Source organism: Entamoeba histolytica, genomic scaffold, assembly GCF_000208925.1.
Source record: "Entamoeba histolytica HM-1:IMSS scf_1104750516687 genomic scaffold, whole genome shotgun sequence".
NCBI classification, from domain to species: Eukaryota; Evosea; order Mastigamoebida; family Endamoebidae; genus Entamoeba; species Entamoeba histolytica.
The window spans coordinates 23,854-51,810 of record NW_001914930.1 but is presented as its reverse complement, the minus strand read 5'-3'; the positions used below and the strand labels follow the sequence as shown (position 1 = coordinate 51,810).

The 27,957-nt window shown below is 26.8% G+C and overlaps 16 protein-coding genes across 16 annotated transcripts, besides 1 other annotated feature; 6 read left to right on the top strand and 10 right to left on the bottom strand.

Annotated features, from left to right (window-relative positions):
* Positions 1 to 67: part of a repeat region that runs on past the window's edge.
* Positions 68 to 186: 119 nt separating this feature from the next.
* EHI_027740 (uncharacterized protein) lies at positions 187 to 936 on the bottom strand (the record flags this gene model as incomplete). Its single annotated transcript, XM_652467.1, has 1 exon — positions 187 to 936. One exon carries the CDS (start codon positions 934 to 936, stop codon positions 187 to 189), a length of 750 nt encoding a protein of 249 aa, XP_657559.1.
* Positions 937 to 2,267: 1,331 nt separating this feature from the next.
* EHI_027730 (WD repeat protein) lies at positions 2,268 to 3,746 on the top strand (the record flags this gene model as incomplete). The annotated part of the gene is made up of 1 exon (XM_652466.1): positions 2,268 to 3,746. The coding sequence occupies one exon, from the start codon at positions 2,268 to 2,270 to the stop codon at positions 3,744 to 3,746; it is 1,479 nt and encodes a 492-aa protein (XP_657558.1).
* A 161-nt stretch (positions 3,747 to 3,907) lies between these two features.
* On the top strand, positions 3,908 to 6,439 carry EHI_027720 (coatomer beta subunit, putative; the record flags this gene model as incomplete). The annotated part of the gene is made up of 1 exon (XM_652465.1): positions 3,908 to 6,439. The coding sequence occupies one exon, from the start codon at positions 3,908 to 3,910 to the stop codon at positions 6,437 to 6,439; it is 2,532 nt and encodes an 843-aa protein (XP_657557.1).
* Positions 6,440 to 7,122: 683 nt separating this feature from the next.
* Positions 7,123 to 10,536, top strand: EHI_027710 (calcium-transporting P-type ATPase, putative; the record flags this gene model as incomplete). Its single annotated transcript, XM_652464.1, has 1 exon — positions 7,123 to 10,536. The coding sequence occupies one exon, from the start codon at positions 7,123 to 7,125 to the stop codon at positions 10,534 to 10,536; it is 3,414 nt and encodes a 1,137-aa protein (XP_657556.1).
* A 122-nt stretch (positions 10,537 to 10,658) lies between these two features.
* EHI_027700 (molybdopterin cofactor sulfurase, putative) lies at positions 10,659 to 12,080 on the bottom strand (the record flags this gene model as incomplete). Its single annotated transcript, XM_652463.1, has 1 exon — positions 10,659 to 12,080. The coding sequence occupies one exon, from the start codon at positions 12,078 to 12,080 to the stop codon at positions 10,659 to 10,661; it is 1,422 nt and encodes a 473-aa protein (XP_657555.1).
* Positions 12,081 to 12,215: 135 nt separating this feature from the next.
* Positions 12,216 to 13,148, bottom strand: EHI_027690 (zinc finger protein, putative; the record flags this gene model as incomplete). The annotated part of the gene is made up of 1 exon (XM_652462.1): positions 12,216 to 13,148. One exon carries the CDS (start codon positions 13,146 to 13,148, stop codon positions 12,216 to 12,218), a length of 933 nt encoding a protein of 310 aa, XP_657554.1.
* A 116-nt stretch (positions 13,149 to 13,264) lies between these two features.
* Positions 13,265 to 14,557, bottom strand: EHI_027680 (uncharacterized protein; the record flags this gene model as incomplete). Its single annotated transcript, XM_652461.1, has 1 exon — positions 13,265 to 14,557. One exon carries the CDS (start codon positions 14,555 to 14,557, stop codon positions 13,265 to 13,267), a length of 1,293 nt encoding a protein of 430 aa, XP_657553.1.
* A 914-nt stretch (positions 14,558 to 15,471) lies between these two features.
* On the bottom strand, positions 15,472 to 16,353 carry EHI_027670 (uncharacterized protein; the record flags this gene model as incomplete). Its single annotated transcript, XM_652460.1, has 1 exon — positions 15,472 to 16,353. One exon carries the CDS (start codon positions 16,351 to 16,353, stop codon positions 15,472 to 15,474), a length of 882 nt encoding a protein of 293 aa, XP_657552.1.
* Positions 16,354 to 16,557: 204 nt separating this feature from the next.
* EHI_027660 (uncharacterized protein) lies at positions 16,558 to 19,107 on the bottom strand (the record flags this gene model as incomplete). Its single annotated transcript, XM_652459.2, has 1 exon — positions 16,558 to 19,107. One exon carries the CDS (start codon positions 19,105 to 19,107, stop codon positions 16,558 to 16,560), a length of 2,550 nt encoding a protein of 849 aa, XP_657551.2.
* A 212-nt stretch (positions 19,108 to 19,319) lies between these two features.
* On the top strand, positions 19,320 to 20,499 carry EHI_027650 (uncharacterized protein; the record flags this gene model as incomplete). Its single annotated transcript, XM_652458.1, has 2 exons — positions 19,320 to 19,637; positions 19,690 to 20,499. The coding sequence occupies 2 exons, from the start codon at positions 19,320 to 19,322 to the stop codon at positions 20,497 to 20,499; spliced, it is 1,128 nt and encodes a 375-aa protein (XP_657550.1).
* Positions 20,500 to 20,832: 333 nt separating this feature from the next.
* On the bottom strand, positions 20,833 to 21,441 carry EHI_027640 (cell cycle-associated GTPase, putative; the record flags this gene model as incomplete). The annotated part of the gene is made up of 1 exon (XM_652457.2): positions 20,833 to 21,441. The coding sequence occupies one exon, from the start codon at positions 21,439 to 21,441 to the stop codon at positions 20,872 to 20,874; it is 570 nt and encodes a 189-aa protein (XP_657549.1). The 3' UTR covers positions 20,833 to 20,871.
* Positions 21,442 to 21,592: 151 nt separating this feature from the next.
* Positions 21,593 to 22,567, top strand: EHI_027630 (uncharacterized protein; the record flags this gene model as incomplete). Its single annotated transcript, XM_652456.1, has 1 exon — positions 21,593 to 22,567. The coding sequence occupies one exon, from the start codon at positions 21,593 to 21,595 to the stop codon at positions 22,565 to 22,567; it is 975 nt and encodes a 324-aa protein (XP_657548.1).
* Positions 22,568 to 22,733: 166 nt separating this feature from the next.
* On the top strand, positions 22,734 to 25,046 carry EHI_027620 (uncharacterized protein; the record flags this gene model as incomplete). Its single annotated transcript, XM_652455.1, has 1 exon — positions 22,734 to 25,046. One exon carries the CDS (start codon positions 22,734 to 22,736, stop codon positions 25,044 to 25,046), a length of 2,313 nt encoding a protein of 770 aa, XP_657547.1.
* A 150-nt stretch (positions 25,047 to 25,196) lies between these two features.
* Positions 25,197 to 25,499, bottom strand: EHI_027610 (uncharacterized protein; the record flags this gene model as incomplete). Its single annotated transcript, XM_643158.2, has 2 exons — positions 25,197 to 25,411; positions 25,475 to 25,499. The coding sequence occupies 2 exons, from the start codon at positions 25,497 to 25,499 to the stop codon at positions 25,197 to 25,199; spliced, it is 240 nt and encodes a 79-aa protein (XP_648250.2).
* Positions 25,500 to 25,672: 173 nt separating this feature from the next.
* EHI_027600 (4-methyl-5(B-hydroxyethyl)-thiazol monophosphate biosynthesis enzyme, putative) lies at positions 25,673 to 26,286 on the bottom strand (the record flags this gene model as incomplete). The annotated part of the gene is made up of 2 exons (XM_652454.1): positions 25,673 to 25,886; positions 25,946 to 26,286. The coding sequence occupies 2 exons, from the start codon at positions 26,284 to 26,286 to the stop codon at positions 25,673 to 25,675; spliced, it is 555 nt and encodes a 184-aa protein (XP_657546.1).
* A 304-nt stretch (positions 26,287 to 26,590) lies between these two features.
* Positions 26,591 to 27,919, bottom strand: EHI_027590 (uncharacterized protein; the record flags this gene model as incomplete). Its single annotated transcript, XM_652453.2, has 1 exon — positions 26,591 to 27,919. The coding sequence occupies one exon, from the start codon at positions 27,917 to 27,919 to the stop codon at positions 26,591 to 26,593; it is 1,329 nt and encodes a 442-aa protein (XP_657545.2).
* Between the last annotated feature and the right edge of the window lie 38 nt (positions 27,920 to 27,957).

Genomic DNA, 27,957 nt, shown 5'->3' with positions numbered 1-27,957 from the left:
TAACTGGGAGATTCGAAGCATGGGATTATTTTAGGGTTTCATGTGGTGTCTCTGACGTGCCATCTTCATTAAAGAATGAATAATCATAATTTCAAAAAAAAAAAATGAATGTTTATTTTTCCATAAAAACCAAGAAGATAAATACTTTTAAATGAAAAGTCAATGTACATAAAAAAAAATTAGAGATCATTCTGAAGTAAACCATGAAGCGGTTTCAGTTGAATATAAATGTTCACTACAAAATTTAAAAACACCACGAAAACAAAATTCTTCAGAATTTGGAGTATTTCTAATAATTTCATTATCTTTTTGATAAAAATCTATTTCTGGTTTTAAATAAGTTTGAAATAATTCTGGACATTTTACTAAATAATTTTCAATAACATTTTCTTTCATATTACACACAGAATGAAATATATTTACAATCTCTTCATCATATCCTTTTAATTCTATAAAAGCTCTTTGAGAACACCTACCATAAGGATTTCGATTCATTAAATTTGCAGTAACTTTTGTTCCAAACAAAATAACTCCATTTTTATTAAATGGACCTAATTCTTTATAAATTTTTAATTTAAGAGTTTTAGTTGAAGTTGTTTGTTTAGCAAGTTTAAAATGAAGTCCAATAACATTTTTAGAAACAGCATTAAAGATAGCTACTTCTTTATCTCTTCTTTTATTTTTATCTAAAATATTTGGAAAACTATATTGTTCTTGAACAATTTCATTTATTTCTTTGCCATTAAGACATGTACTGGCAATAGAAAGATGTGCCAGTGTATTTTTTGATTTCTTGGAAGGAAGTTTTACTGTAACTGAATTACCAAGAACAACAAATAACCCAATTACACAGGCATTAGAAATTCTTTCTCTATCAACAGAAAGATTTCTATTAACTGATTGAAATTTGGAAGAAGTGCTATTGATTTTTGTCATAACGATGAGTTTAAATCTTCTTATTAATGAGATGAAAATTTGGGAGTTTTCAAATTGAATTCAAAAGTTACGTAGATTCTATTTGACAATAAATTAAATGAAATAACCAATTTTATTCAACACTTCTATTTTAAAAAATCTTTTAATTAGTTTTTTGTTGCTTTCTTTATGATGGAATTTTTTTTTCTATTTTTACAAATAATGTTAACATTTTTGTGATTCTTGAGTTTATTTGGCTTTATTACTAATGTTTTCCATCACATAAACTAACGCAAGTCTGTCAAATAATTATTTTGTTGGGTGTTTTTCTCTTCAAAATTCTTAAATTCCTTTTCTTTTACCTACAAAACCACTCATATTTTTTTTTTCTTTCTCAACAAAAAGAATCTTTTAAATCTTCCTTGTTTTTGGAGTTTTTTATAATGAAAATTTAAACTTTACTTTTTAATTCAAACACAAAATGTAAAAATCATTAATTCACCTTTTTTTAAAAAAAACTTCTTTTTAAAATTAGAAATTCTATTTCAATTTGAATAAAGATTTATTTTTAAATTTATTAAAATTACAAAATATGAAATTTAAAGAGAATTTTTTGTTATAAAAAGAAGTTTTTTATTTTATTAAGTCTTAGAGTTGAACAAATGTACAAAAAATCAAAACAATTTCTTATTTTTATATTTTGTTTTTCAGAGAATAGAATATCAAACTATTAGATAAAAGGTTATAAATAATTTTATTATTTTATTTCTCTTATTATTTTGATTCTATAATTTTGTGTTGATATTACAAATACATTTAATTCATAGAATTTCTTTTAGATGGAAAGTTAATTGGAGTATTTATCTAAAGTATTAATTGTTAGCTAAAAAATTTATTTAATAAAAACAAACAATGTTCATTAATTCTATGGTTTCTATTTCACAAAATGGTGCATCACGTTTTGAAGGTGGTTGTTCATAACTGAAAAAAAGTGGGTGTTCATCAATGGTAAAATAACCTTCATCAAATATAATTGTTTGTACATCTAATTCTTTTCCATGAAGTGGTACTCCACGAATAGAGGTAAATACACAGTCATTGTGTTTATCACATAGTCGTTGTATAAAATAATCAGGGTGATTTGTTTGTAAGTTAGTATTGAAAGAAAAAGGAAGAAAACAACACGTGCTATTGCCATTAAAATTGTATTGACCTATTTGTTTCATTACGAATTATTCAATTAAAAAACTTTTTTGTTTTTTTATATTATAACTAATATAATTAATAATATAATTAATAATAAAATTAATTATTTAAAAAAAACAAAAAAAAAATAATAAAAGTGTCATTCAATGAATAAAAAACCTAGTGATTCTAAACTGCCTAAAGAACAAGAAGAAAAGGATGGTATATCAATAAAACAACGTCCTAAAATAAAAACAATAAACGAAATAAAAAATGATAAAAGAAGAGAGGTTCTAGTAAAAGGTAGAGAACAAAAAATAAGAGCAGAAAATTATTTACAACCAGAAGAAACCAAACAATCAGGTTATATGGATTATAATATTTCAGATGTTCTTCCATATCTAGACCAACAAACTAAAGCAAAAATATTTTCGTTACAATTAGAATATGGTCCTTATTCAACTAATTTTACAGGCAATGGTGTTCATTTAGGTATTTGTGGTAGAAAAGGTCATATTGGAATTCTTGAATGGAAAACACAAAAATTAATAAATGAATTTCATGTTGAAGAACAATGTTATGGAATGCATTTTTTCCATACATTTAAATTATTTGCTGTAGCTCAAGAAAAAAGACTTCATATTTACGATGATAAAGCAACTGACATCCACTCATTATTTGATTTTCCTAAACCTCGTCAATTGGATTTCTTACCATATCATTTCTTACTTTCTGTTAATTGTGTAGAAACCAAACCTAAATTAAAATATCTTGATATATCTACTGGTGAATTGATGGCTCAACATCCACTTTCTAGTTTAACAACAACAATGATTCAAAACCCATATAATGCAGTTATTATTAATGGACATGTAACTGGTGCAATTACCATGTGGACACCAAATATGGCTAATGCTGTTGTTGGGTTAGGTTTCCATAAAGCAGCTATTACAGGTTTAGCAGTAACTCGAGATGGAAAATATCTTGCTTCATCAAGTGAAGATGGAACTTTAAGATTCACAGATTTAAGAATGATGGTAGAAGACACTCACATGACGATGACTGGCTTTAGTGATGTAACATCATTAAATTATTCTCAGAGAAATTTATTAGCAGTTGGAAGAGGAAATATTGTTGAAATATTTGATGAAAAACTTAATAAAATTAATGTACAACGTCCTGGAGAAACACATCGTGATATGATTACATCTTGTGAGTTTTGTCCATTTGAAGATTTTATTGCAATTGGTAGATATAATGGAGTATCTACTATTCCAATTCCAGGTTCAGGTAGTGCAGTTGTTGATACATTTGAAAATAATATTTATGAATCACAAAAGAGTTATAAAGAGAGTGAAGTTCAAAAATTACTTGATAAAATTCCTGCTGATATGATTACTTTGAATCCTAATCTCATTGGTCATGTTGTAGAGAAAGACCATTTGAAGATTAGAGAAGAATTCCTTGAAGGACTAAAAGATGAAGCTGCTAAAACTTCTAAAATAAAACAACACCGTAGGGAAGTTCTTAAGAAAAGAATGGAGTTATTTGCACCAAAAACAAGAGCAAAACCAAAAAGAACTGATAAGAAAAAGCCACAAATAAAACCAATAGCAGAAAGAAGTGCATTAGACTTGTTTCGATGATTGAATTGTTGAGTAATGCTTTATTATTTTTTAATATATTATGTTTTTATAATATTTTATTAATAAAGTATAGTAATTAAATAGATAAACTATACTTTTATATGAAAAAAATTAAATTAAAGTTTTTGTTAAAACTTGAAAATCATTTAGATTTTTAAGGGATGCAACAAACATATCAGATTTTCAATAATTATATCACATTTAGAAGTGACGAAATTCTTAATCTTTTACAAAAAGATGATATATCTAAAAGTGAGGCTTTACAACAACTAATTTCTGCAGAATTAGATGGAGAACAACACACAGATATGTTGATGAATGTTATCAGTTATGCTTTACCATCAACTGATCATACTGTAAAAAGATTATTTTTAATGTATTTATCATGTATTAAACGTGTTGATGAGCAAGGAAAATTATTATCGGAATTAGTTCTTGTTATTAATTCATTACAAAATGATTTAAATTATCCAAATGAATATATTCGTGCATTGACTTTAAAATTTATTTTAACTATTTCAGAAAAAGAACTTATTCAACCACTTACTCATGCAGTAATTAATAATATTAATTCAAAAAGTCCTCTTGTTCGTAAACATTGCTTTTCTGCTATTTGTCATATTTATCGATTATATCCAGATTTAGTTCCAAATGCTTCAAAACTAATTTGTACGGCAGTTAATGAAGAAAGCATTACTTCAGTAAAATGTAGTGCTTTAAGAGCATTAATGTATGTAGATTTATCTGCTGCGGTACGTTATGTAATTAAAAAGTCCGAACAAATAAGTACCTATAAAGAAGATATTCAACTTGAGTTATTACATCTTATTAAATCTGTTTCTCGTTCTACTCCAGAGAGTTCTACAACTTATCTTTCTATTTGTGCTTCTTTAATTCAAAGTCCATCAACTGCTGTTTCATTAGAAGCATCCCTTTGTATGTTAGTTGTTTCTTCTTCACCTTCAGTAGTAAAAGCAGCTATTAGGAGTTTGATTGATATTGTTGTGAAGTCAAGTGATGTTAATGTTAAAATTTCTATTCTTCAAAGAATAGAACAACAAATTCATAAAACACCAAGACTAATGAATGAATTGGAAATTGATATGTTAAGAGGATTTCAATGTAATAGTTCATATGTTCGATCTAAAGTTGCTCAAATAGTTGTTAAATGTGTTACTTCTAAAACTATTAATGAAGTTATTAATACTTTAAGAAAAGAATTACAAAGAGAAGAAGATGAACAATACCAATTGGCTATACTTCAAGCTATTAAAGAATGTAATAACAAATTTACTTGTGAGTCTATTATTCCTGTATTATTAGATATAATGCAAACAACTAACTCTATTTCTGTTTCTAAAGAGATTTTATTATTTGTTAGAAACATTTTGTTAAATTCAAATAATACAAATAATAAAAATTCTTTTATATTACAACCATTATATGACATTATTCATTCTATTAAAACACCTCAACTTCTTGTAGAAATTATATGGATTCTTTCTCGATTTTCATATACTAAAGAAGAAGTTTTAACAAGTTTTAACAAGTTATATGAGTTAATGTTTAATGAAGAAGGAAAAAGTATATTATTAGAAGAAGATAAGAGTCATATCCTTTCTGGAACTTATATTTCATCTATTGTTAAATTAGTTTTGAAAGGAAATACATTATTTGAACCAACAAAACAACATGAGATTACTGCTAAAGGATTACAATGTTTATTAAAATTATTAAAAACACAAAAAGGAAGTGATTTAATTGGAAAAATCAGACAAGGTATTACTTGTATAACTACAAAAAATGAGAAATTAACTGAAGCTGCGTTAGCAGAACCTGAAATAAAAAAAGAAGTTATTGTTATGAAGAAAGATATTATTCAAGTTGATGATGAAGTAAGTTTTGGTATGTTTAATGAAGAAAGTGAAATACCAACTATTGCAGAAAATGAAGAAAAGAATTTAATGACATTTAGAAATATTATCCAATTAAGTGGATATTCTGATCCTTTATATGTTGAAGCAAGTTTAGAATTATCTCAATTTGATATTGCTATAGACACACTTATTGTTAATCAGTCTCAAAGCACTTTACAAAATATTATGATCCAATTAGTCCCTCGTTCTGATGGACTTGAAGTTATTGGACAACAACAACCACTCACCCTTGGAGCTGGAGAATTTACTAGAGTTACTATTCCTGTTTGTGTCACTGGTACATCATCTGGATTAATTGCTGGATACATTAATTATGATCGTGTGGGTAGAGAAATTACTACTGGAAGTAGTGACAATCATATGGTTCTTAACAACATCAGTGTTGAGGCATTGGACAGTATTAAACCTGCTGATATTAGCCAAGACGTCTTCCAAAAGAAGTGGATGGGATATGAATGGGAAAATAAAATTATTGTTGAAACAGACATTACTGATCTTGTTCAATTCATTGAGCATTTGTGCAAAGAAACACATATGAATTGTGTTACTCCAAAATCTTTGTTCTGTAGTGAGATTGGATTTTTATCAGCTAACCTATATGCAACAACAGTCTTTGGAGATGATGCTCTTGCTAATATTTCTATTGAAATAAATAATGGGAAGATTAGTGGGTGCATTAGAATCAGAGCAAAAAGTCAAGGTGTTGCCCTTTCATTGGGTGATAAGATTTTGATGGTTCAAAAACAACAAAATTAAAAGTAAATGTGTTATTTAAATAACCATTTTTTTTTCAAACTTATGTTTTCTTTGGGGTGAGTATTTTTGTTAAGACAAACTTAAAATTTTTCAAAAAAAAAAGGAAAAATAATGATAGAAAAATTTTAATTATTAGATATTTATACTCCTTTTTTAGAAAAGTTTAAGATTTTCTTATTAAAAATTTATCATTTTTTTATTTACATTAAATTATTTTACAGAGGATGAAGAATAAAAATCTTAGAAAAAAATGTAAAAAAAAACCCACTATAATACAAAAAATAAGGAAGAAAACAAATAGAATAAAATATAAAACTTACTCAAATAAGGTGGAACTTTAGAACTATTATTCTAAATATCCAAAAACTTAATTCCAAAATAAGATTTCCCGAAGAAAAGAACAGCAAAGTGGCTGATAAAAAACAAAAATTAAATTTTTGTGATAGGCTGATAATCCTGAAAGGAGAGAATTAATTAGGCTGAGAAGCATGATAAATCCAAACCTAAAATAACCCCCCTAAATACAAAATCCTCATAAGAATCAAATAGATTACTTATCTCAACGATTATAAATAAAAGAATCAATTATTTGGGTCATTCTTTCCTATTTGAAAAATATTAAAAAGTGTATTTAAAGGAGGAAAAAACTTAAAATCAACAGTCTTTAATTACTTAAGAGTTATATGGAGTTTAAGGATAAACCCCAACCTATTGAAATGAAATGGTATGTCAAAACGCCTGCCAAAAGAAATAAAAACAAAGATACATTGGCAAAGTTATGGCAAGATAAAATTGATCAATTAAGAAATAATGCACCAAAAGGAAGTATCAAAGCTTTAATTGATTTCTATCAAGAGAATAACAGAGATCAAAACTATCTTCCAGTAAAAATATGTTTTGCACTATATGGTCTTTTAACTAAATATCAAACAAAACAAAGAAATGGATTTACATCAGTATGCACTCCTATTTCAGAAGAAAGTCTTGAAGTATTTTGTTTTATGATTCAAACTGATCGTAGTTTTCAAGATATTATTGAAACAATGAATATTTCAACTATTTGTCATGATTTCCAATTTAATTTACATTTAGCTAATGAAGATGAAAATGTTCGTGCAATGATGACTACAATTGTTCTCTTTCTTTCTCAAAATTATTATAAATTTAGTAATTGGAGAGAGTATATCAAACCAAAATATCATTGTATTATTGAAGAACCTGCTAATGAAGCTCAACAAGAAGAAATACCAGAAGGTCGTTTTAGTAAAGATGCATATCTTCCAACTGAAGGACACTTCTATGATGTAGATGTTCAAACAATTCTTACAACATTTAGAACTGATTTAGAAAAAGGGTTATCTACAATTGAAATAGATCAAAGAAGAGAGAAGTATGGAACAAATGAATTACCAAAACCTCCAAAAATGAATGTATTTAAGATGTTATGGAATCAAATTACTGACTTTATTGTTATGATATTAATAGTTGGTACAATTGTTTCTCTTTGTATTGAAGAATGGATTGCTGCTGGAATGCTTATTATTGTTATTGTGTCTAATGTTGTTATTGGATTTACTCAAGAATTTAAAGCAGAACGTGCACTAGAAGCTTTAGAAAATGCTGATGTTATTCATGCTAATGTAATAAGAGAAGGTGTAACAGATATAATTACAGCAGACCAACTAGTTCCAGGGGATGTTGTTGTATTAGAAGAAGGAAATACTGTCCCAGCTGATCTTCGTTTATGTCAAACTCATCACTTAGAAGTTGTTGAAGTTCTTTTAACAGGAGAGATGAATCCAATTGAAAAGAGTATTGACCTTATTAAAACACCTAATGTTCCAGTTGGAGATAGAAAGAATATTGCATTTATGTCAACAAGTGTAGTTAAAGGAAGAGGAGTTGGAGTTGTTGTTGCTACAGGTAAAGTAACTGAGATTGGTAAAATTTCAAGCGAGTTAAATAAAAAAATTGATAAAACAATGCCATTAAAGAGAAAATTAGCAAATTTAGGAAAATGGCTTGTATTATTAGCTGGTATTTTATGTTTTATAGTAGTAGGATTATTAGTATTATGGTTATTTATTAAAAATGGAAGTATGACATGGGAAGATACAGTTAGTATTATCAAAATTGGATTAAGTTTAGCTGTTTCAGTTATTCCAGAAGGACTTGTTGCTGTAGTTACTATTACTATGTCTATTGGAGTTAGTAGAATGAGTAAACAACATGTCATTATTAGAAATTTACCAGTTGTAGAAGGGCTTGGTTCTGTTACTACTATTTGTACAGATAAAACAGGAACATTAACACAAGGTAGAATGACTATGACAGAAATTAGACAAGGACCAAATCTATACAGTTTTAAGACTATTAATGGTCAATTTAAGATTTATAATTCAATTTATGATGAAATATCTCAAATTCCAAGTGAGTCTATTGATATTTTAAAAGTTTGTGCAATGTGTAACAATAGTTCTACTAAAGTTAATGAAAAAGGAGAAACTGAAATGATTGGAGATCCAACTGAAATTGCTTTATATAATTGTGCTCTTCAGTGTGGTATTACAAAAAGTAATTATATTAGTAAAGGAAATACATTTGTTACAGAAGTTCCATTTGATAGTGATAGAAAGAGAATGAGTGTTCTTTATAAAGATAATAATAATAGTGGAATTATCTTTGCTAAAGGAGCATGTGAATCTATATTGTCAGTTTGTTCTTTTAATTTTGATGGTAAACCATTAAACCAAGATATTTTAAAGGATATTGAAAATCAAATGAATTCTATGGCACAAAATGGAAGTAGAGTTCTTGCATGTGCTATTGGTAAAATTGATATGAACACTACACATATTACTGAAGACAATAACACTGGTATAGAAAATGGATTAATGTTTCTTGGTTTGGTTGGTATTGTAGATCCTCCACGAAATGAAAGTGCTTTAGCTGTTAAAGCACTAAAACAAGCTGGTATTCAAGTTAGAATTATCACTGGTGATCATCCTAAAACTGCAGGTGCTATTGCTAAACAAATAGGAGTTATAGACCCAGAAGAGGACATTGATCAATATATTATGACTGGTAATGAATTACTTGGTATGAGTGAAAAGGCTTTAGCTGAACGTGAGCCATTTCCAAGTGTTTTTGCACGTGTATCTCCAGAAGATAAACTTACTGTTGTTAAAGCATTAAAAAGAAGAGGAGAAGTCGTTGCTATGACTGGAGATGGTGTTAATGATGCTCCAGCTATTAAATCATCTAATATTGGTATTGCTATGGGAAGTGGAACCGATTTGACAAAACAATCTGCTGATATTGTTCTTTTAGATGATAACTTTTATAACATTGTTGCTACAATTAAAGAAGGAAGGAGGGTATTTGATAATATAATGAAATTTGTTATGTATTTGTTGAGTGCTAATTCTGCAGAAATTTGGACTATGATGATTTGTGTTGCATGTGGTCAAACACCACCATTCTCTGCAATGATGATTCTTTGGGCAAATTTAGTTGTTGATATCCCACCATCAATTTGTCTTGGACTTGATCCTCCTATGAGTAATATTATGGAAAGAAAACCAAGAGATCCAAATAGTAATATATTCAATTGGAAAAAAGCTCTTATTGTGTTATTCCAAGGAATGACTATGGCTATTATTTCTATTTCACTCTTCTTTATGACACTTTATATCAAGCCATTGGCTGAATTTGGAGGATATGATATGCCAACAGGAATGACTGATGAACGTCCAAATCATAGTAGAACTCTTGCATTTATTTCATTATCTGTGATTCAGTTATTCCATTCCTTTATTAGTAAATCAATTACTGGTCCTACAATTTCAAAAGATATGTTTGGTAATAAGTATTTATTAGTTGGACTTGTTGTATCTGTTTTATTCCTTGTTGCAGGTATTTATATACCTTATTTCAATGATATTATTGAACAATATCCATTAAAGTGGTTAGATTGGTTATTAATCCTTATTGCTGTTCTAGTTCATTTTGTTATTTGTGAATCAGTAAAATTAGTTTTAAGAATTGCTTCAAAGAAACGAGAGTCAAAATATGTTTTATTCCATGATGATCTTTAAAAGCTTAAATCCAAAACTTAATTGACAATTATTATTTATTATTATTTTATTTGAACAAAAAAGTAAAACAAATAAGAAAATAAAAACCAAATAAAATTTAAATAAGATAAAAATGTTTTTTTTTATTCAACCATTTTAATAAATTCTTTTATAGCACGAATGAATTTTCTAATATCACCAATTGTTGTTGGATATCCAATAGATACTCTAATAGCACCGTATTGTTTTCCTTCTAATGTAGTATCAACTGGAGTGTTTGGATTAGTAACAGCAGCTGCTGCAAGGCTAGTAACGTTTAATGAATTTAAACAACTTCCTGGATTACAAGTACATCCAACTCTAACATGAATATTCTTTTTTGCTAAGAATTCATTTACTGTTAATAATGGAACATGTTTAGGGAATACACCATTATATTTATATTTACTATTTAAAATATTAAATGTAACAATAGGACCTTGATTTTCATAAGTAGAATGGTTATGATTTCCATAAATTTCTACTGCCTTAGTACCATTAGAATATGTTAATTTATTTAGTTCAGTAAATAATACACGAGTAAGAGCATATGTGTGTTTATGAATAATATCAATATTTGGGAAATGATTAAAAGCATGTTTTAGTCCAAGAATTCCAAGGAAATTTAATGTTCCAGCTTCATATTTTGGAGGTAAATAATCTGGGAATACTTTCCAATCTCTATCAGCAGCAGCCATAACTACAGTTCCTCCACCAAAATAAGAAATTTTTAATTCTTTAGCGACTTCTTTTTTAATAATTAAACATCCTACTCCTGTTGGGAATCCAAACATTTTATAAAAACTAATTGAAACAAAGTCTGGATGATATTTAGTTAAATCAAGTTTTGCACTTGGAACTAAAGCAGCAGCATCTAATAATACATGGAATTTATGTTTATTATTTGATAATGAATTAATTTTACAAATCCAATCTAATGGGAATTTAGCTCCATTAAAATTATCTTCTCCTGGGAAAGCAATTAAATGATGAGTAACATTAGTTGTTTGTAATTTATTTAATTTGTCTAATACACTTTTCCATTGTTGTTCTGGGTCTTCTTCTGTGAAATATCCCCAAGTAGCATTAGCGTGACTAGCGTATTCTCTAATTCCTAATACACTATTATGATTTTGTAAGAGATATAAAAAAACACTTGCTGGAGTAAATGGGAAATTTTCCCCAACAATTTTTAATGCTTCAGTAGCACCACTAGTAAATATAACATCATATTCTTTTGGATTTGCATTGAAATATTTTAATATTCTTTTTCTCATTTGTTTAACTACAGTGTCTGTATTTATTGATGATGGAGAAATACTATGAGCATTGCCATATAATTTTTTTGAAACATCATAATAGAAATCTTTTAATTGAGATATTTGATGAAGTCCACTGGCTGTATAATCAAGATAAACATTATTTTCAAGATATGGGAATTCTCTTCTAATTCTTTTTACACCATTCCAATAACCAAGTTCAGTTAAAGAAATTGCAGAACAAAAGGTAATGAATAATAATAACATCGACAATATAAGTTTTTTAAGTTCATTTTTTATTTTTTTTTTCAGAGTATTGATATTAATAGTTTTACTTTAATAAAATTAATAAAAAATTAATTAATACGAATAATCTTAAAATTAAAAATTTTTAAATGAAAATTAAAGTTCTAACTCATTACTTCTTCGTTGTGATGGTATAAACCAATCTAATATTGTAGGTCCCATAGTTTCTTTAATATTATTAAATACACCTCTATCATAAGATGGAATGTTTTCAAAAACAAGATCTCGTTTTCCTTTATTAATTTTCAATAATCTGGCAATTTCAATAGACTCCATAGAAGTCTCGTTGTGCATAATCGATATAAGATAATTTATTAACAACACTAACATCCCTGCAAATAAAGCTAATCCAATTGCCATTCCTACAGCTGATGGAACAATTAATGTAATTATTGACCAATTAAATGATCCATGTAATAAGTCATAATGTATAACAGCATGAAAGATAGAAAATCCATTTATAATTGAAGAAAGTAATAATGCTGAAGATGAGTAAAATATAAATTGAACAAAGAATTTCATATTATTTTTTCCAATACAATTTGATACCCATGGACAATGGTGATCTCGTTTTTCAATACAATAACCACATTTTTTACAATGATAAGATCGTGGTGGTCTAAATTTTTCACATTTACTACACCATCTAACACGATAACAAATATCACAAGTTTTACAACCATTAAGATTTCCTTTTTTCACTCGTTCAATAGCTTCGTTTAATTCTTGTTGTGAAGCAACAGGGATATAATTTTGTACAATACCAGGAGATGTATGTATAACTTTATAATGACAATATGTTAATAAAATGAAGAGCAATAACCCAATCATATCTCCGATAGTAATTATCAAATTGTTTCCAAAATATGTTTGTACTGTTCCTATCGTAGTTAGTACAAATACTCCATACATTAATACTTTTGATACAACTATATATACAGAGTCTGGAGCTTCAATTTCTTCAATGTCATATCCTTCAGGACATTTAGGTTTTGGATTTGGATAATAATAATCAATGTTCTCTATCATTATTATCTGTTTATCCTTTTGAAGTTACTTTCTCTTTTTTCTCTTTAGAAACTTCTTTTTTGTTAAAAATTGTTTTGACGTTTGATCTTCAAAAGATTGAATCTCATAATTTTTAATCAATTAATATGAAGTTGATCACACCCTGTGAAACAACCCGCACCTAATGTACATATGTCATAAGGAAGATTCATTTCCTTCAATGAAGGACAATCCTCAAAACAATAATCGCCAATGTATCGCAGCTCATTAGGACATTCTACTTTTGTTAAAGAAGAGCATTCAGAAAAACAGTACTTTGGAAGAACTAATATACCAGAGGGAATATTGATACTCATTAATTGAATGCATCCATAGAAACATTCATTGTTTATTAATGTTAATGTAGTTGGTAATTGAATTGAATTTAAATGAATACAATTTTTAAAGGCACTTATCCCAATTGATGCTACGGAATCAAATTGAATTGAAGATAACGAAAGGCACTCTTCAAAACTACTATCTCCAATTTTAGTGACTGTGCTTGGTATACGAATGGATGATAACATGGAACAACTACTAAAACAATCATTTGGTATTGAAGTAATTTGAGTAGATAATTTGATTTCTTGTAAACTTGTACAAGATTCAAAACAACCTCCTCCTAAAAATGTTAGTGAATTGGGGAGATATAAACTTGTTAAATGCTTACACTCACTAAAACAACCATCTCCTATTGATTTTAATGTAGATGGTAATTTAACTTGTTCCAGAGATTTACATCCATTAAAACAGTCATCCCCAATCTTTTGTAATCCTGTTGGAAAATAAATTGTATGAAGATATTTACATCCACTGAAACAATTATCTCCTATAGACGTTAAAGAGGTTGATAATATCACACGTTCCAAATTTGTACATTCAATACAACAACAATTACCAAGAGTATTTACAGTCTGTGGTAGAATTAATTCTGTTAGTAATTCATTATTTTCATAACAAGATTCATCTACTTTTTTAATTGATAAATCTCTTGGTATTTCTTCCCCATATTGATCTACATCATCATATGTGTAAATTACATTAGTACAAGTAACCAATTTTTCTTTTAGTCGTATAGCAGTAGAATAAGGTAACTCATAACAAAAAACAAAATAATGAATATCTGGAAGTAATTTATCTTTATTTGAATACAAAAATTGAATTTGAATATTAGGAAACAATCTTGTTGATGAGATAGGATTAAATATGAATGATTCTAATACTTCTTGATATGACGAACGTATTTGAATAAATTTAATAAAATCTTCCTCACTTTGAAAATAACGAGAGATTGCAACCAATTCATTTATTCCAAAATGACTTTCTTTTTGTTTAATACTTTCATCGTCTGAACATTCATCATCAATGAATTGTGGATGAGTTGTTTCCATATTTTTAAAGAACTTTATTTTCAGTTTTCATTTTTATTTGTTTAAAATTGTAAAAAGCAGTTTGAATTTACTAAAATTATCAAGATATTAAAGGTTATTTTAATAATATTTTATTCAAGAAATATCAATTTAGAATATATAAATATTTTAAATACTATTTTATTATATTTTATAGTTCTAATTCAAACCAAAAATAACAAAAAATAATAACAAATATCTTTTATATTTTTTTCTGAATAATTTAACCGAATTAACAGAATGTTTATGAATATTCTTATTCATTTTTAAGAAAGTAACTGAAATTTAAAATAATCTAAAATACATTTGTAAGATTCTTTATAAAAGAATTACAAACAAAATAAAATTTATTATATTAAATTCTTAAAAAGCTTTTTTTATAATATTAGTTGTTTTGTAATTTTTTATCATTGTAATGTTTAAAACATATTTATAACTTTGATGTCTACTAAAAACTATCACTCTTTTTAAACATTTTATTTGTTAGATTTTTGTGTTACATTAAAGTGTTACTTTACTTCTTATCTATTTTGAAATTAGAAGCTTGGAGAATAAAAGAATATATTTACCAATTCATTTAATAACAAAAAAATAATAAAAACAATTCACCAGATAATTAAAAGACTTATTTCAATTCAATTCAATACAAAATACACAAATTTTTGAAGTAATTTATTATTATTATTCTTCTAAAAAAGAAATAAATAAGGAAAGAAATAACATTATATTATATTAAATAATTTCTCTATTCAATCAGATATTAACTATTATTTTTCTAACGAATTATTGTATTTTATAAATTCAATTATTTATTGAAATATTAAAAACGAAGAATATTAAAATTACATTAAAAGATTTTAATAAAAAAGATAAAATCTAAAAATAAATGAGTTCATTTAGTTTTGAAAATCATTTTCATTTTCCTCTGGTGGTAATTCAACAAATTTAATATTCCAAGGAGAATATTTAGTAAGTATTTCAGCTTCAAGAACACCATCTTCAGTCATATAAAGAAGATTTGGTTTCCACACAATAACCATTTTTGGGTCAATTGTTTTGTACCAAAATCTACAACAAATTTGAATTTTTGGATTTGATTTAATACTTTTTATTAAATTTAATTGATCAATTTCTTCTTTTCTTTTACAAATAATTATCATTTTATCAATATGAAATTCATTAAATGAATTAAATATTGTTGGTTCAATATCAGCAGCCATTTTAAATGTAATTATTAAAGTTTTAATTTTTAATTGTTTACTAATTATTTTATGTAATTCTACTCTGTATATATCATATATTATCAAATGTAAATAATCAAATTCTTTAAATGGATCTAATGAAATTATTTGATTTCTATCTTCAACACAAGTTAAAACATATTTAATAGTTACTCTTTTTATTGGTTTTATCATATTATTTTTAATAAAAAAATTTATTACTTTTGCTGTAACAGGAGGAAGAATAATAGGTGTTATAACTGTTGGTAATAATTGCATTGTTGTTTTTGGAAGTAATGTTATTTTTCTATTCTTAAATAATGATAATTCTTGAGTAAATCTTTTTTCTATCACTTCTTCATTTTCTTCACTTTCTTCATTTAATTGAGCTTTAATTTCTTCTGGTATTTGAACTGTTAATATATATCCCACATTATTGTCATGTAAATCAAATGATTGTTGAGTTTTTTTACTAACCATATAATAATTCTTTGCAGTAAAAATATCTTCAAGAAATGGAATTAATGTAGTTAATTCCTCAATGGATAGATGGCTCATTGAAGTAATTAATATATACAAATATAGTCTTTTTAGTTCTTAGTATTTTTCGTTTTTTCACAAAGTAATTCATTAAAAAAAAGACAAACTTTTTTATTGAACAACAATTAATTAATTTGTCAACGTCTCAATTAGTTTGAAAAATATTTTTTTGTTAAAGAAAAGAATTGAAAAAAATCTTTATAATCAACCAAAGTTACAATACTAAGAAAATGTGCTTTTTCTTCTAGAGAAAACCATATATCGAATTTGTTTATCTGGTGTATCATCACTAACTTGTCTTTGTAAAGATGTATCTGTAATACCTGAAGTAGAGTGATTGACATTTTTTTCTTTTTTAATTGGGTTATTTGTTGCAGTTGTATCAAATGCTGATACATGAGTATCATAATTAGGACTTATATTATCTCCTTTTCTCTTTCCACCAACTTCTTCATCAGATAATTCAGACATTCTTCTTTTTTGAGCAGCAAGAGAAAATTTCTTTACAAAAGACGACCTAAGAATAGGCCCCACAGAACAGACACTCATTTTTGTTAATGTATGTGTTTTAAGATATTGAGAAAATATTTTAAACACTTCATTTGCTCTATTTGAATCAAATAATTCAGGAGATGTTTCAAGTCTTAACCCTTGAAGATAATTTTGTGCATCGTCAATAATTTCTGCATTTCCTTCTTCACTAACTAGTAATTCAAAGATACTAGAAATAAGTGATGATATAATTCCAGCATTTGAACTACAAACATATTTACGCACAATGATTGGAACTATTTGATTTCTTATTATCGATATATCAGATACTCCACTCTCCTTTTCAAGTATTTTCTTTAAACAATGAAGAATTGCTGTTTCTAATACTTCATTAGAACAGTTTATCCAAGCCTTCACAACTTGAATAAACTTACTTTCTGTTTCAAAGTACATTTCACAATATTCAGAATGATAAATAAATAAATATCCAATGACTTCAAATAATTGAGTTACTAAAGAATCAAAATTATTGATTCCTCTTTCTTTTTTTACTCGTTCTCTTAGTTTAGGTGTTACAACTGATGGAAAGAATTGTAATGGACTAGCTAATATTGGTACTAACTGTCCATAAATTAATGAATAATTAATTCTTTTTTCTTCTATTGAAAAATCAGTCGAGTCACATCTTAAAAAATAAATAATATGATGAGACATACTCATTATTAATGAACGATGGTCTTCCTTGACAAATTGACTACAAATAACAACAATAGGAATTACATCTTCTCCATTAATTGAAATACATGAATATATAGCACGAGTACATTCAAAAGAATCCATCATGAACATATCAGTTAATAAATCTACTGATTTAGATCTTATGAGATAGTTAGAATTAGAATATCCTTGAATTGTAACAGAAAATATATTCATCCTTTTAATTTCATCAAACGTTAATTTAGTATTTTCTAAAGAAGAATTTCCAGAACCACTATAAATTTTTAATATTGAAGAAAAGAATGATAATACTTGACTTTTTATTTCTGAATTTCCATCTTCAAAAGCTTGTTTAATATCGTTCATAAAAGAATAATTATCTTTCATTAATTTTACAACACTGAGTCGAGTATTATTAATATACCAAGTAAAATATCTTGAAGAAGCTTCATCTAAGAATCTTGCAACAACAACATCTCTTAAATAATTAAGTTTAACTATATATTTTAATTTTTTAATAACAGCTGGAGGATAAAGAATAATTTGTCTAATTTGTACTTTTTCACTATCTTCCCAGAAATTAATTTGTTGTTCAAAATTAGGATCTCTTTGGTAAATGTCAAATAATTCATATAAGGTTTCTTCTTTGAGTAGATGGTCATACACACATTCATTACTAATAGAAAAACACGCTCTATAAATATCTAATATTGTTTGAATTCTTTGTTTTTTTTCAAGAAAAGCTTCAACATATCTTCTACATTCATCTCCATTTTGTTTAAGTTGTTCATACATTTTAGATTCTTCATTATCTCTTTTCGTTTGACCAACTTGTTCAGTATTAATTTTTTTTTTGAATAATCTAACGTTTTCTTTAATTTTTTTTAAAGTTTGTCTATCACTAATATATCTCTCAATTGATACATCAATACTCAAAAGTCTCAAATATTCTTTATATGTACATTTAAATAATGTGTTATTCTGATCAAATAAAGAAAGAAATTGTTGTGTAATGGGATGATTATCAATTGCCATAACAGCAAATCCTCTAAGATTTTCAAAAAGCTCTTCTGTTGGTTGAGAGAAATTATACGTATATCCTTCAGGATCTGTTACATTTGATCTTAAAGTACTTAACTCACTTGTCTGATTCGTTTCATCTTCTGCAATACGTGAAAATGATCGAAGTTTAGAAACAAATAATTGGAATTGTGCATTCTCAGAACTACATAAAACAAGTTCTTGATGATTTTGTAAATAAGGTATATTAGGACTATAACTGACATTAGAAATTTTAATATAGCCTTCGTTTAAACTTTCTTGCATAATGGAATTAGAATTAAATGAAAAACTATAAGTTGCATTCCTAAGAAAATCTTTAATAGTAACTATGATCGACACCATAGAATCTTCATTATATTGTATTATTCCAGAACATATATCTAACAACCCATTTGGTTGATTTTGATCGAACCAACTAGCAACAATAGATATTTGCTTTTGGGGATTCTCAACACTTAAACGAAACGCCTTTGATTCTTCCTTTTGTTGAATTTCTTCCATTTTTGTTACTGGCAAAACTGGGTCTGGTGGTGGTCTATTAAATTTAATCCCTTTTAATACGCTGTATGTTTCATTTGATCCACTTCCTATGTGTGGTTTGTCATTCCATTCTAATGAAGATAAATTTGACGACTTTCCTACAATCGTCTTACGGTGGTTCATCCGTTCTTTCTAATTTTAAGTTCTAGATCTAGCCAGTTAAACCCCGCTTGATGCCTCAACCACAACATATTATTGAATCATTAAATATTCTCAATGATAGTAGTAAGCCATTAGACCAAATAAATGGAGGAATTATTCATTTAGTTTCTAGATCTGATCTTTTTGGGTTATTAACTTCATTATCAATATTACTTGATTCACAAGTATTAAGTCAACCACAATCCCTTTCTCTTTGTTATGTGTTATCAAAACACTCTCCAATAACATCAAACCCTTTCTTCAAGGTATTACGTAAAGAATATTTAAAGGCTGATGGCTTTGAAAAAAATTTTATTGCAACACTTTTTGTGAATTGTTGTCCATCTGAGGTTTGCCTCTTCTAAACTATATTTTATAATATTTTTTTATTTACAACAATAGAAATCAATTAGTGAAATTCTTGCTAATAATAAACTCCCAAGTACTTCATTTGATTTAGATTCATTAACAACTGAATATCAAAAAAATGTTCCATATGACATTCCTTCAGTTCAACCTTTATTCAGTGATCCTGATGATTCAACAAATAGAGAACGTGATATTGCTAAAATTTTTGAAACTCCATTACCTGGACCAATTGTTCCACCCCAAAACACACCCGCTCCTTTATTGTTAATGCCAGGACATGATGAACTTACTTTCCTTATTCCTGAAATTGATTTTTCCCCATTATTTGATCCAACACAAATATCTGCTGAAACACTAACACTTCTTAAAAGAGCTGTGACAGAAAGACTTAACGATGATGACAAAGACCAACTTATGGAACTTCTTGAAGAAGAAAATATTGCAAAATTCTTTGCTCCACAACAAATTGAAAGTCTTATTGAGAACAATAAAGATATTGCAATTGAAGTACTAAAGAAAGTCATAAATAGTGAAAATGAAAAGGCATATGTTGACACATTATCTTCTATAGAACCTAAACTAAATGTTATTAGTACGGTAAAGGAATTATTACTAAAATCTTCAAATGTCTTTTCTTCTTTTACTCAAAAAGTTATTGATTTCTCAATTAAAGAAAAAGAACCAAATAAAAGATACATTCGTTGTGTCACAGATTATTTAGAAACATACGTACGTGTCAATCCAAAATTATCTGAACCAGTTTATCAAAGTATAGTTAATTTTTGTGGCAAATTCAGTACTATCAAAGAAGTTTCTAATCTCTACAAATTATTAATGAAATAACAATTTTTATTTTTATATTGTGTTATTTTTAATTATAAAAATAGAATATGAAATAGGGTTAAAACAAATGAATAGTAAAAAATATTAAAAATTAATAATTTTTATCAATGATATAATAAAATAAAAATCCACAATTAATTATTTGATATTCAATATCAACAATGAAACAGTTTCAAAATTATAATATTAGTCGAGTGACGATAAACCACAGACCTGTTCTGACCTTAATGGAGATAACAGAGCTGGCTCCAATTAGCGCTGGGGCTCTGACGACTTTTTAACAAAAAAAAATACTAATTTTAAGGAAAAAAGAAAATAATTAAAAGAATTTTTACAAAAAATTTTAATTAAAAAGTGAAAGGAGAATTGAAATTAATCCACAACTAGAACAGCACCTTCTGTAGTTTGAGGAACATTCAAAGTTAATCCAAAAACCTTTGCCAAAGATACTTTGAATACATTTTGAATATTAATTCCTTGAGAAGAAGAACAAAAGACACAAGAAGCTTTCATTGCTTGGGCATATTTAAGTGCAGTAGCAGTTATTCTTGATTTTTCAGTAGCGTCAAGATCAGCAAATAAATCATATTTTGTACCAACAAGAATACAACTTGCACTATTGTTATGTGCACGGGCTTCTTTGTACCAATCTTTTATGTTATTTAATGTCATAACCCTAGTTAAATCAAAAAAGAATAAGATAACTCGAGCTCCATCCATAACCATTGGAAGCATTGTTATATATTCACGTTGTCCTCCTAAATCCCATACACTGAAAGTTACCTCTTTTCCTTTTAATGAAATCGTTTTTTCCATACAATTAACTCCTAATGTTTGGATATAATCTTCATCAAAATTTCCTTCAACATACTTAACCATAAGTGATGTTTTACCAACACCTGCATCACCTACCATTGCAATTTTTAATTTAATTTGTGACATCCAATATGATTATTAGAATATAACTTTTAAAGTTCTTTTGTTTTTGAGACGTATTTTTTCTTTAAGATTTTCTTTAAGATTTTTTGCTTAAAAAATTATTGAAATGTAAAAATTAACTAACTTCTTTTGTAAATTCAATTCTATTCAATTAATGAATCTCTTTGGTTGTTTAAAACCTCAGTTAAATGATGAAGAAATAACTAATGATAAAAGTACTTCAAAAAGAAAATGGAATGTTGTTAAAGGATTTTTGATTGGACAAACAATTAGTATTATTAATGCATCAACTTATGCAATGACAAATTATTTAGGGCAAAAATCTTCTAGTGGAACAGCTATTATACAAACAATAAGTGTATATTGGTCATTACCAATTATATTAATATTAGTTTCTTTAAAATATGGATCAAACTCAATAGTAGAATTTTTGAAATCAGTAAAATGGTATTATTGTCTTGGAATTACATTCTGTGATATAAGTGCAACATTTTGTCTTGTTATTGGTATTCAAAATACAAATATATTATCATCACAACTTATTAGTGTTTGTGGTATTCCATTTGTTATGATTCTTTCATATTTTATTTTAAAACGAAGATTTAATTTAATTCAAGTATTTTCAGCAATAATCGCATTATCTGGATTTATCCTAGTTTCTATTGCTGACGGTCAAAATGGTTCATCAGAATTAATAGGTGATTTACTTTGTCTTATTTCAACAATTTTATATGCTATTGCAAATACATTACAAGAAAAAACAGTCAATATTATTTCTCCATTTTCTTCAATGAATTATATTATAATTTTATCTGTTCATGCTCCTCTTCTTTCACTTCCTACTTTACTCCTTTTATTTTTCTTTCCTTTTGATTTTAATATTTCAGTAATTGAATTAACATTATTAATAGCTTATCCACTTCTTCAAGTAATTATTTATGCATCAATAGCTTTTATTATTCTTATGACATCTGCAGCATTTTTTAATATTTCAAATCTTTCATCTTCGATTTATGGATTAATTTATGATATGATTTTATTTAACAAATATCCAGGTGTCTTGTCAATCATTGGAGCTTTATTAATTATTCTTTCAGTAATGCTTTATTCATTTATTGAATGTTTTTAGTAAAGTTCTAGTATTTTTTATTAATACATTTATTTATTTACTTTCTCTTTTTATCATTTTGTTTTGTGAAGGGAAAAACCTAAATTTGAAGTAGAAAGGGAATAGATATAGACAATAACAAAAATATAAATCTAAAAGTAGAGAGCGGAATCTTAGAAAAGCAAAAATGGCTGACGACATACCAACAGACCAGTTTTGTTGTATTGTTGGTTGTATAAACCAAGGCAGTGTCCCACTTAAAGAAGTTGAGGGAACATTTCAGATTAAAAATGAGTTAGTCAATACACGTCCAATAAAATGGAAGTTGTGTGATATTCATTTCAACTCAGCTATAGAAAAGATGGGGTGTTGTGTTATAGAATGTAATGAAAAGGCTTCTACATTTACTCTCCCAGAATATGAAATTCATAAAAAAGATGATAATGTAGCACATAATCATATTTGTCTTAAACACCATATTCAAATGACTAGAAATACTCTTAAACCAATTAAAAGACAATCAGAAGAACCTGATCAAAAGGAATTGCCATTAAAAAAACGAAGTAGTGATAATAGTGATACGGTCACTGATGATACAATTACAACTGAATATCAAAATGGAATTGTTGTTGAAAAAAAAAATATTAAAAAAGAAATAATAGAAGATGGAACTACTTTAAAGTCAGAAGAATCTAAAGAAACAATAACTCCAATAAATCAAACTGAAAACAATGAGAGTATACAAACAATTAATGATAAAAAAGGAAGTCTTGATATAAAAAAATGTTGTTTTTCTTATTGTACTGAAACTGCTATTGGAACACTCAAATTCATTCATCCACTTCAAATTCCGGTGTGTTATACTCATCAAAAAATTATTACTAAGTTGCTTAGAAAAGCATTATTAGATCATCAAATAGTTTTATCTACTTCAACTAATGAAATGATTGCTTCATGTTCATCAATTCATTTTCATCCATTATCTAATTATAAAAAAATTGGAAATGATGGAAGATGTGCATTGTGTTTTGGGTATAATAACAAGAAACCAATTTATATTTGTTCTTCTTGTAGTAATGTTTTTTGTGCAGAATGCCAAAGGGTTATTGCTGAAATAACTAAAACAAATATACAACAACCATCTACACACTGGAAGTGTTGTGTTTGTTGTACAAAAGGAATAAGAGAACGTGAGGATGTGTTAAGGAGAGAAGTTATTATTGTTAGAGAAGCAGCAAGTAAAAGACTTAATATTTTTATTCAGAAAGAAGGTAAACAAGTTCAAGAAAAAATACAACAAGAAAAAGAAAGAAGAATAGAAAAGATTGAAAAAAGAAAAAAACAAATCAAACGTATAATTAAGTGGTTTGATATGGTTTTTCCTAAAGCTGTTCAATTAAGATGGAAAATCCCAGATTGTACTTTAGAAAATAGTCCAAGTGAAGGTTGTTTATTTGTATTTTCTAAAACACAAACAAATTATTTTATTTCACATCAACCAATAACTGGAGAAACACTTATAGAAACACTCCATTCTATTGCTGAATCTATTAATAAAAGAATTATTAAAGAAGTAGATAAAACAGTTCCATTAAAAAAATTATTACTTGTTCATAGTAAAGAATATGTTGATATTCTTAAAGAAATTTTTAGTCAACAAGATGAAAGAACAATAACCATAAAACATTATCTTAATACAATTTTATCTGAACAATCATTTCAAAATGCTCCGTGTTGTTTAGCAGAATTTTATCTTCGTGTTTCATTAGAAATAGCACAAGGAGTTTGTGAATCATTAGAATTTCTTTCAAAAAATAAAAATATTAAATTTGCATATATTTTTACAGGAGCAAAAGGTGGGGTTGTTCCTTATCAAGGGTCACTTGAAAAAAAAGAAGGAGGAAAAACAGAAGATAGTAAAATTGTAATTAAATTAACTCCTGATGTTAAACTTAATGAACAAAGTAAGCCTATTGTCATGATTATGAAAAAAAATCCTATGGAATTTCCAAATGGTATACAAGCTAAAATACCTGCTGATGTTATAATGTCTTCATATTTTATTAATTATATTGGACTAGGAGTAAAACATGCACTAAAAGTAATAGGAATAAAAAGAATTGCAGTCGTTGTATTAGGAGAGCTAGATACTGAAAGAGGAACAATAGAAATATTAAAAGAAGAAATTAAAAATAAAGAAGTGTTAATAGTAAAATCAGGAGAAGAATGGGCTGAAACAGCATTTAAAGTAAGGGCGTTTTCACCAGAAATAATATTTATAAGTTTCCATTGTGAAATTTGTAATTTTAATCCTAATGTTGATACTCGAATTAAAAAGGTTGCAAAAGAAATAATGAAAATGACAAAAACTGATGATGCTGTTGCACCTCCATGTCAAATAGTTACATTATTCCAACATGGAATAGTTCAAGATGTGAATTATGAAAAATATCGTTCCGCAATCAAATTGTTTATTGGAACATTAAATAATGATTTTTAAGCTGTCTAAAAGAAGAGTTAGACAGATTTGTATTCTTTTAAAGACATTTTTAACCCAAATTATTTGGTTCTATGTTGAATGGAATATAAAAAGCTTTTTATTGAATTTTTTATGTTTATAACACAAACAAAGAGAAAAGAACAAATAAATTCATTGGAACTTATACCCACATCCAGCACAAAAGCGAACTTCAGAGTCTTTTCTTAATTCTCCACATTCAGGACAAACGTCAGCAACCTTTCTATATTCTGCATTTATTCTATCTGCATCTGACTGTCTTTTCTTTTTATAATATTGATTAAAACAAATATTATGCCAGTCTTTTCCTTCTGCTTGTTTTCGTTCAGCAAAATATACTGATTTTCCTTATCGTAAATATCTTATTATAACTTTATTAATTAACCCATAAAATAATTTAATTAACAAACCACATAAAGCACACTTCCAAGACATTATCTTTTTAAGTTCAAAAAAAATATCTTCAATTGATTGGACATTTTTATAGGTTAATAAAAACTATTTTTATATTATTCCCATTTCTTTGTTGTCGGTTGATTCTCCTCTTATTTTCTTATGACTTTTTATGAAACTAAAATGACTTCTTCATTAAAAAATGAATTTAACTTTCAATACTTGAAACTTAATACCAATGGTTTTTCTACTTCTCTCATAGCCTCTTCACCCTTTAATTGTCTAATAATTTCTAATGAAAATTCAATGGCTGAACCTGGAGCTTGACTTGTAATTAAATGGTTATCAACAACTACACGTTGATGAACTGCTGATTGGTTAGCAAGTTTTGGTTGGAATGATGGATAGGCAGTACACTTTCTTCCTTCACTATAAAATGAATATTAAAATAAATCATAGCTTCATAAACAGAAAATATGATAACAAACATTATTCCGTTTCCTTCTAAAACAATAGCTGGTGATGCACAAATAGCAGCAACAAATCTATTAGCTGCAAGTTGTTCTTTTATCTTTTGAATTAGTAATTGAGAACCAGCTAAATTATCAGCACCTGGTAACCCACCTGGAATGGCAATAACATCATATTGTTCATTGCATTCAGAAAGAAATTTGTCAGCCATTATTTTCACCCCACGAGAACAAGCAGTTTCTAAATTAGAATTTATAGTAGCTGTAGTAACTTGAATTTTAGCTCTGGCAAGAATGTCGATAATGGTTACAGCTTCTAATTCTTCACTTCCATTAGCAATTACAACTAATGCTTTCATTGAAATAAATCTTTTAGTTCAAACAATATTTTAAATAACAAAAAACTAAGATAAACTAACCAAAAAATTGTTATGAATTAGCAAAATTAAATTTAGATTTTTTTTAATTAAAGAAATAAGTCAGTGAATAGTCTATATATGATAATAAAAGTGTAACTGTAGTAACACTGAAGAAAGATGAAAGGTTGTGTGATTCTACTAATGAGTAAGAAAGGTAAAGGGTACAAACTAAAGAAATGAAATAAAAAGAAAGACTTGTTTTTATAGGATTCTAAGTTATTAATCTCTAATCATTCAAACAAAGTCACAAATAAAAAAAACAAACATCAGACTTAATATGAGTTTTAAGAATAAGGTCTAATTGTATGAAAATTACTATAGATAGTATATACATTAATACTACTGTATAATAATTTGTAAAGAAGAATTGTATTGGAAAGATAACAACTAATTGAATGATTAAATGTCGTGAAAATGAAAATAAAAGACTTGCAAAAACTAAAAGAATCCACGTTATACTATTAGCATGAGTTGAATGAATATTAGGATAATTAATATGTGAAGAGTTATCCATTAAGAAATAATAAAAGAGTGTACCATTTATGAAATTAAAAACACAAAGTTGCATTATAATGAATAAAATATGAGTTAAGACAGAAAAAGATTGCATAGATTCTGGTGTTAGTATATCTCGAGTTAAATGACAAATTAATATAATAAGTTGTAATAACAATAAATATAATGTTGTTTTTGATGGTGTTGCATGAGTTTTTATACACGAACAATATAACCATGAAAATAATGGTGAAAATACTAAGAAAAATGTAATAATTCCAAAACTATTATTATTAAATGTTGCTTCATTACAAAAAGAAAATAATATAAAGAATATCCCAAGGGTTAAGAGAATTGATGAGCCATTAATTAACATAGCAAGTTGGAATGAATTTAATGGTTGTGTAATATTAATGTTTTGTGGTGAAAACTTATTAATGAAAGATAAAATAAGAATAATAACAAAAATGGCGATAGACCTTATCAATAAAGTTGTGACAAATGAAGAATTATAAATGAATTGATAAGGCACTTCTTTGTCGCTGATTTGTAAATAAGAATAATAATATTGTGGTATTATATCTTTGTTTTTTTCTAATACATAACGTTGTTTACCATTTTGATTACTAATAGAATATGGAGTAATTAATACATCATTAATTTGATATCTATCAGAGAATATATCAAGATGAAATTCATTGTTAAGATAATAAATGGAATTCTCTTTATATCCTAAAGGTATACCAAGAACATTAGTATTACTACCTAGTCTTATCATAGAAGTTACTGGCTTACCTCCAACATTAAAGTACAACCAAGTGTCATCATCAATTAGTTGTATTAAAGTGGAACTATTAATACTTTTGCATTTATCTTTTAAATTTAATGGACGAACATTAATAGATTTACCAAGTGTAACGATAAAAGTTTCTTCTAACTGAATGCAAGGAATTACCTCTTCAATACTATATTTGGTTTTTGTCTTAAAAGAATATGCGTCAATAAATTTAACTTTTATTTCATCAAATATTGGTAATGAGGTTATTTGGTATGAGAAAAGAAATAAAAATAATAACATCGAAGATAATACCATCTTCTGACTTTTTTCAGTTTTTA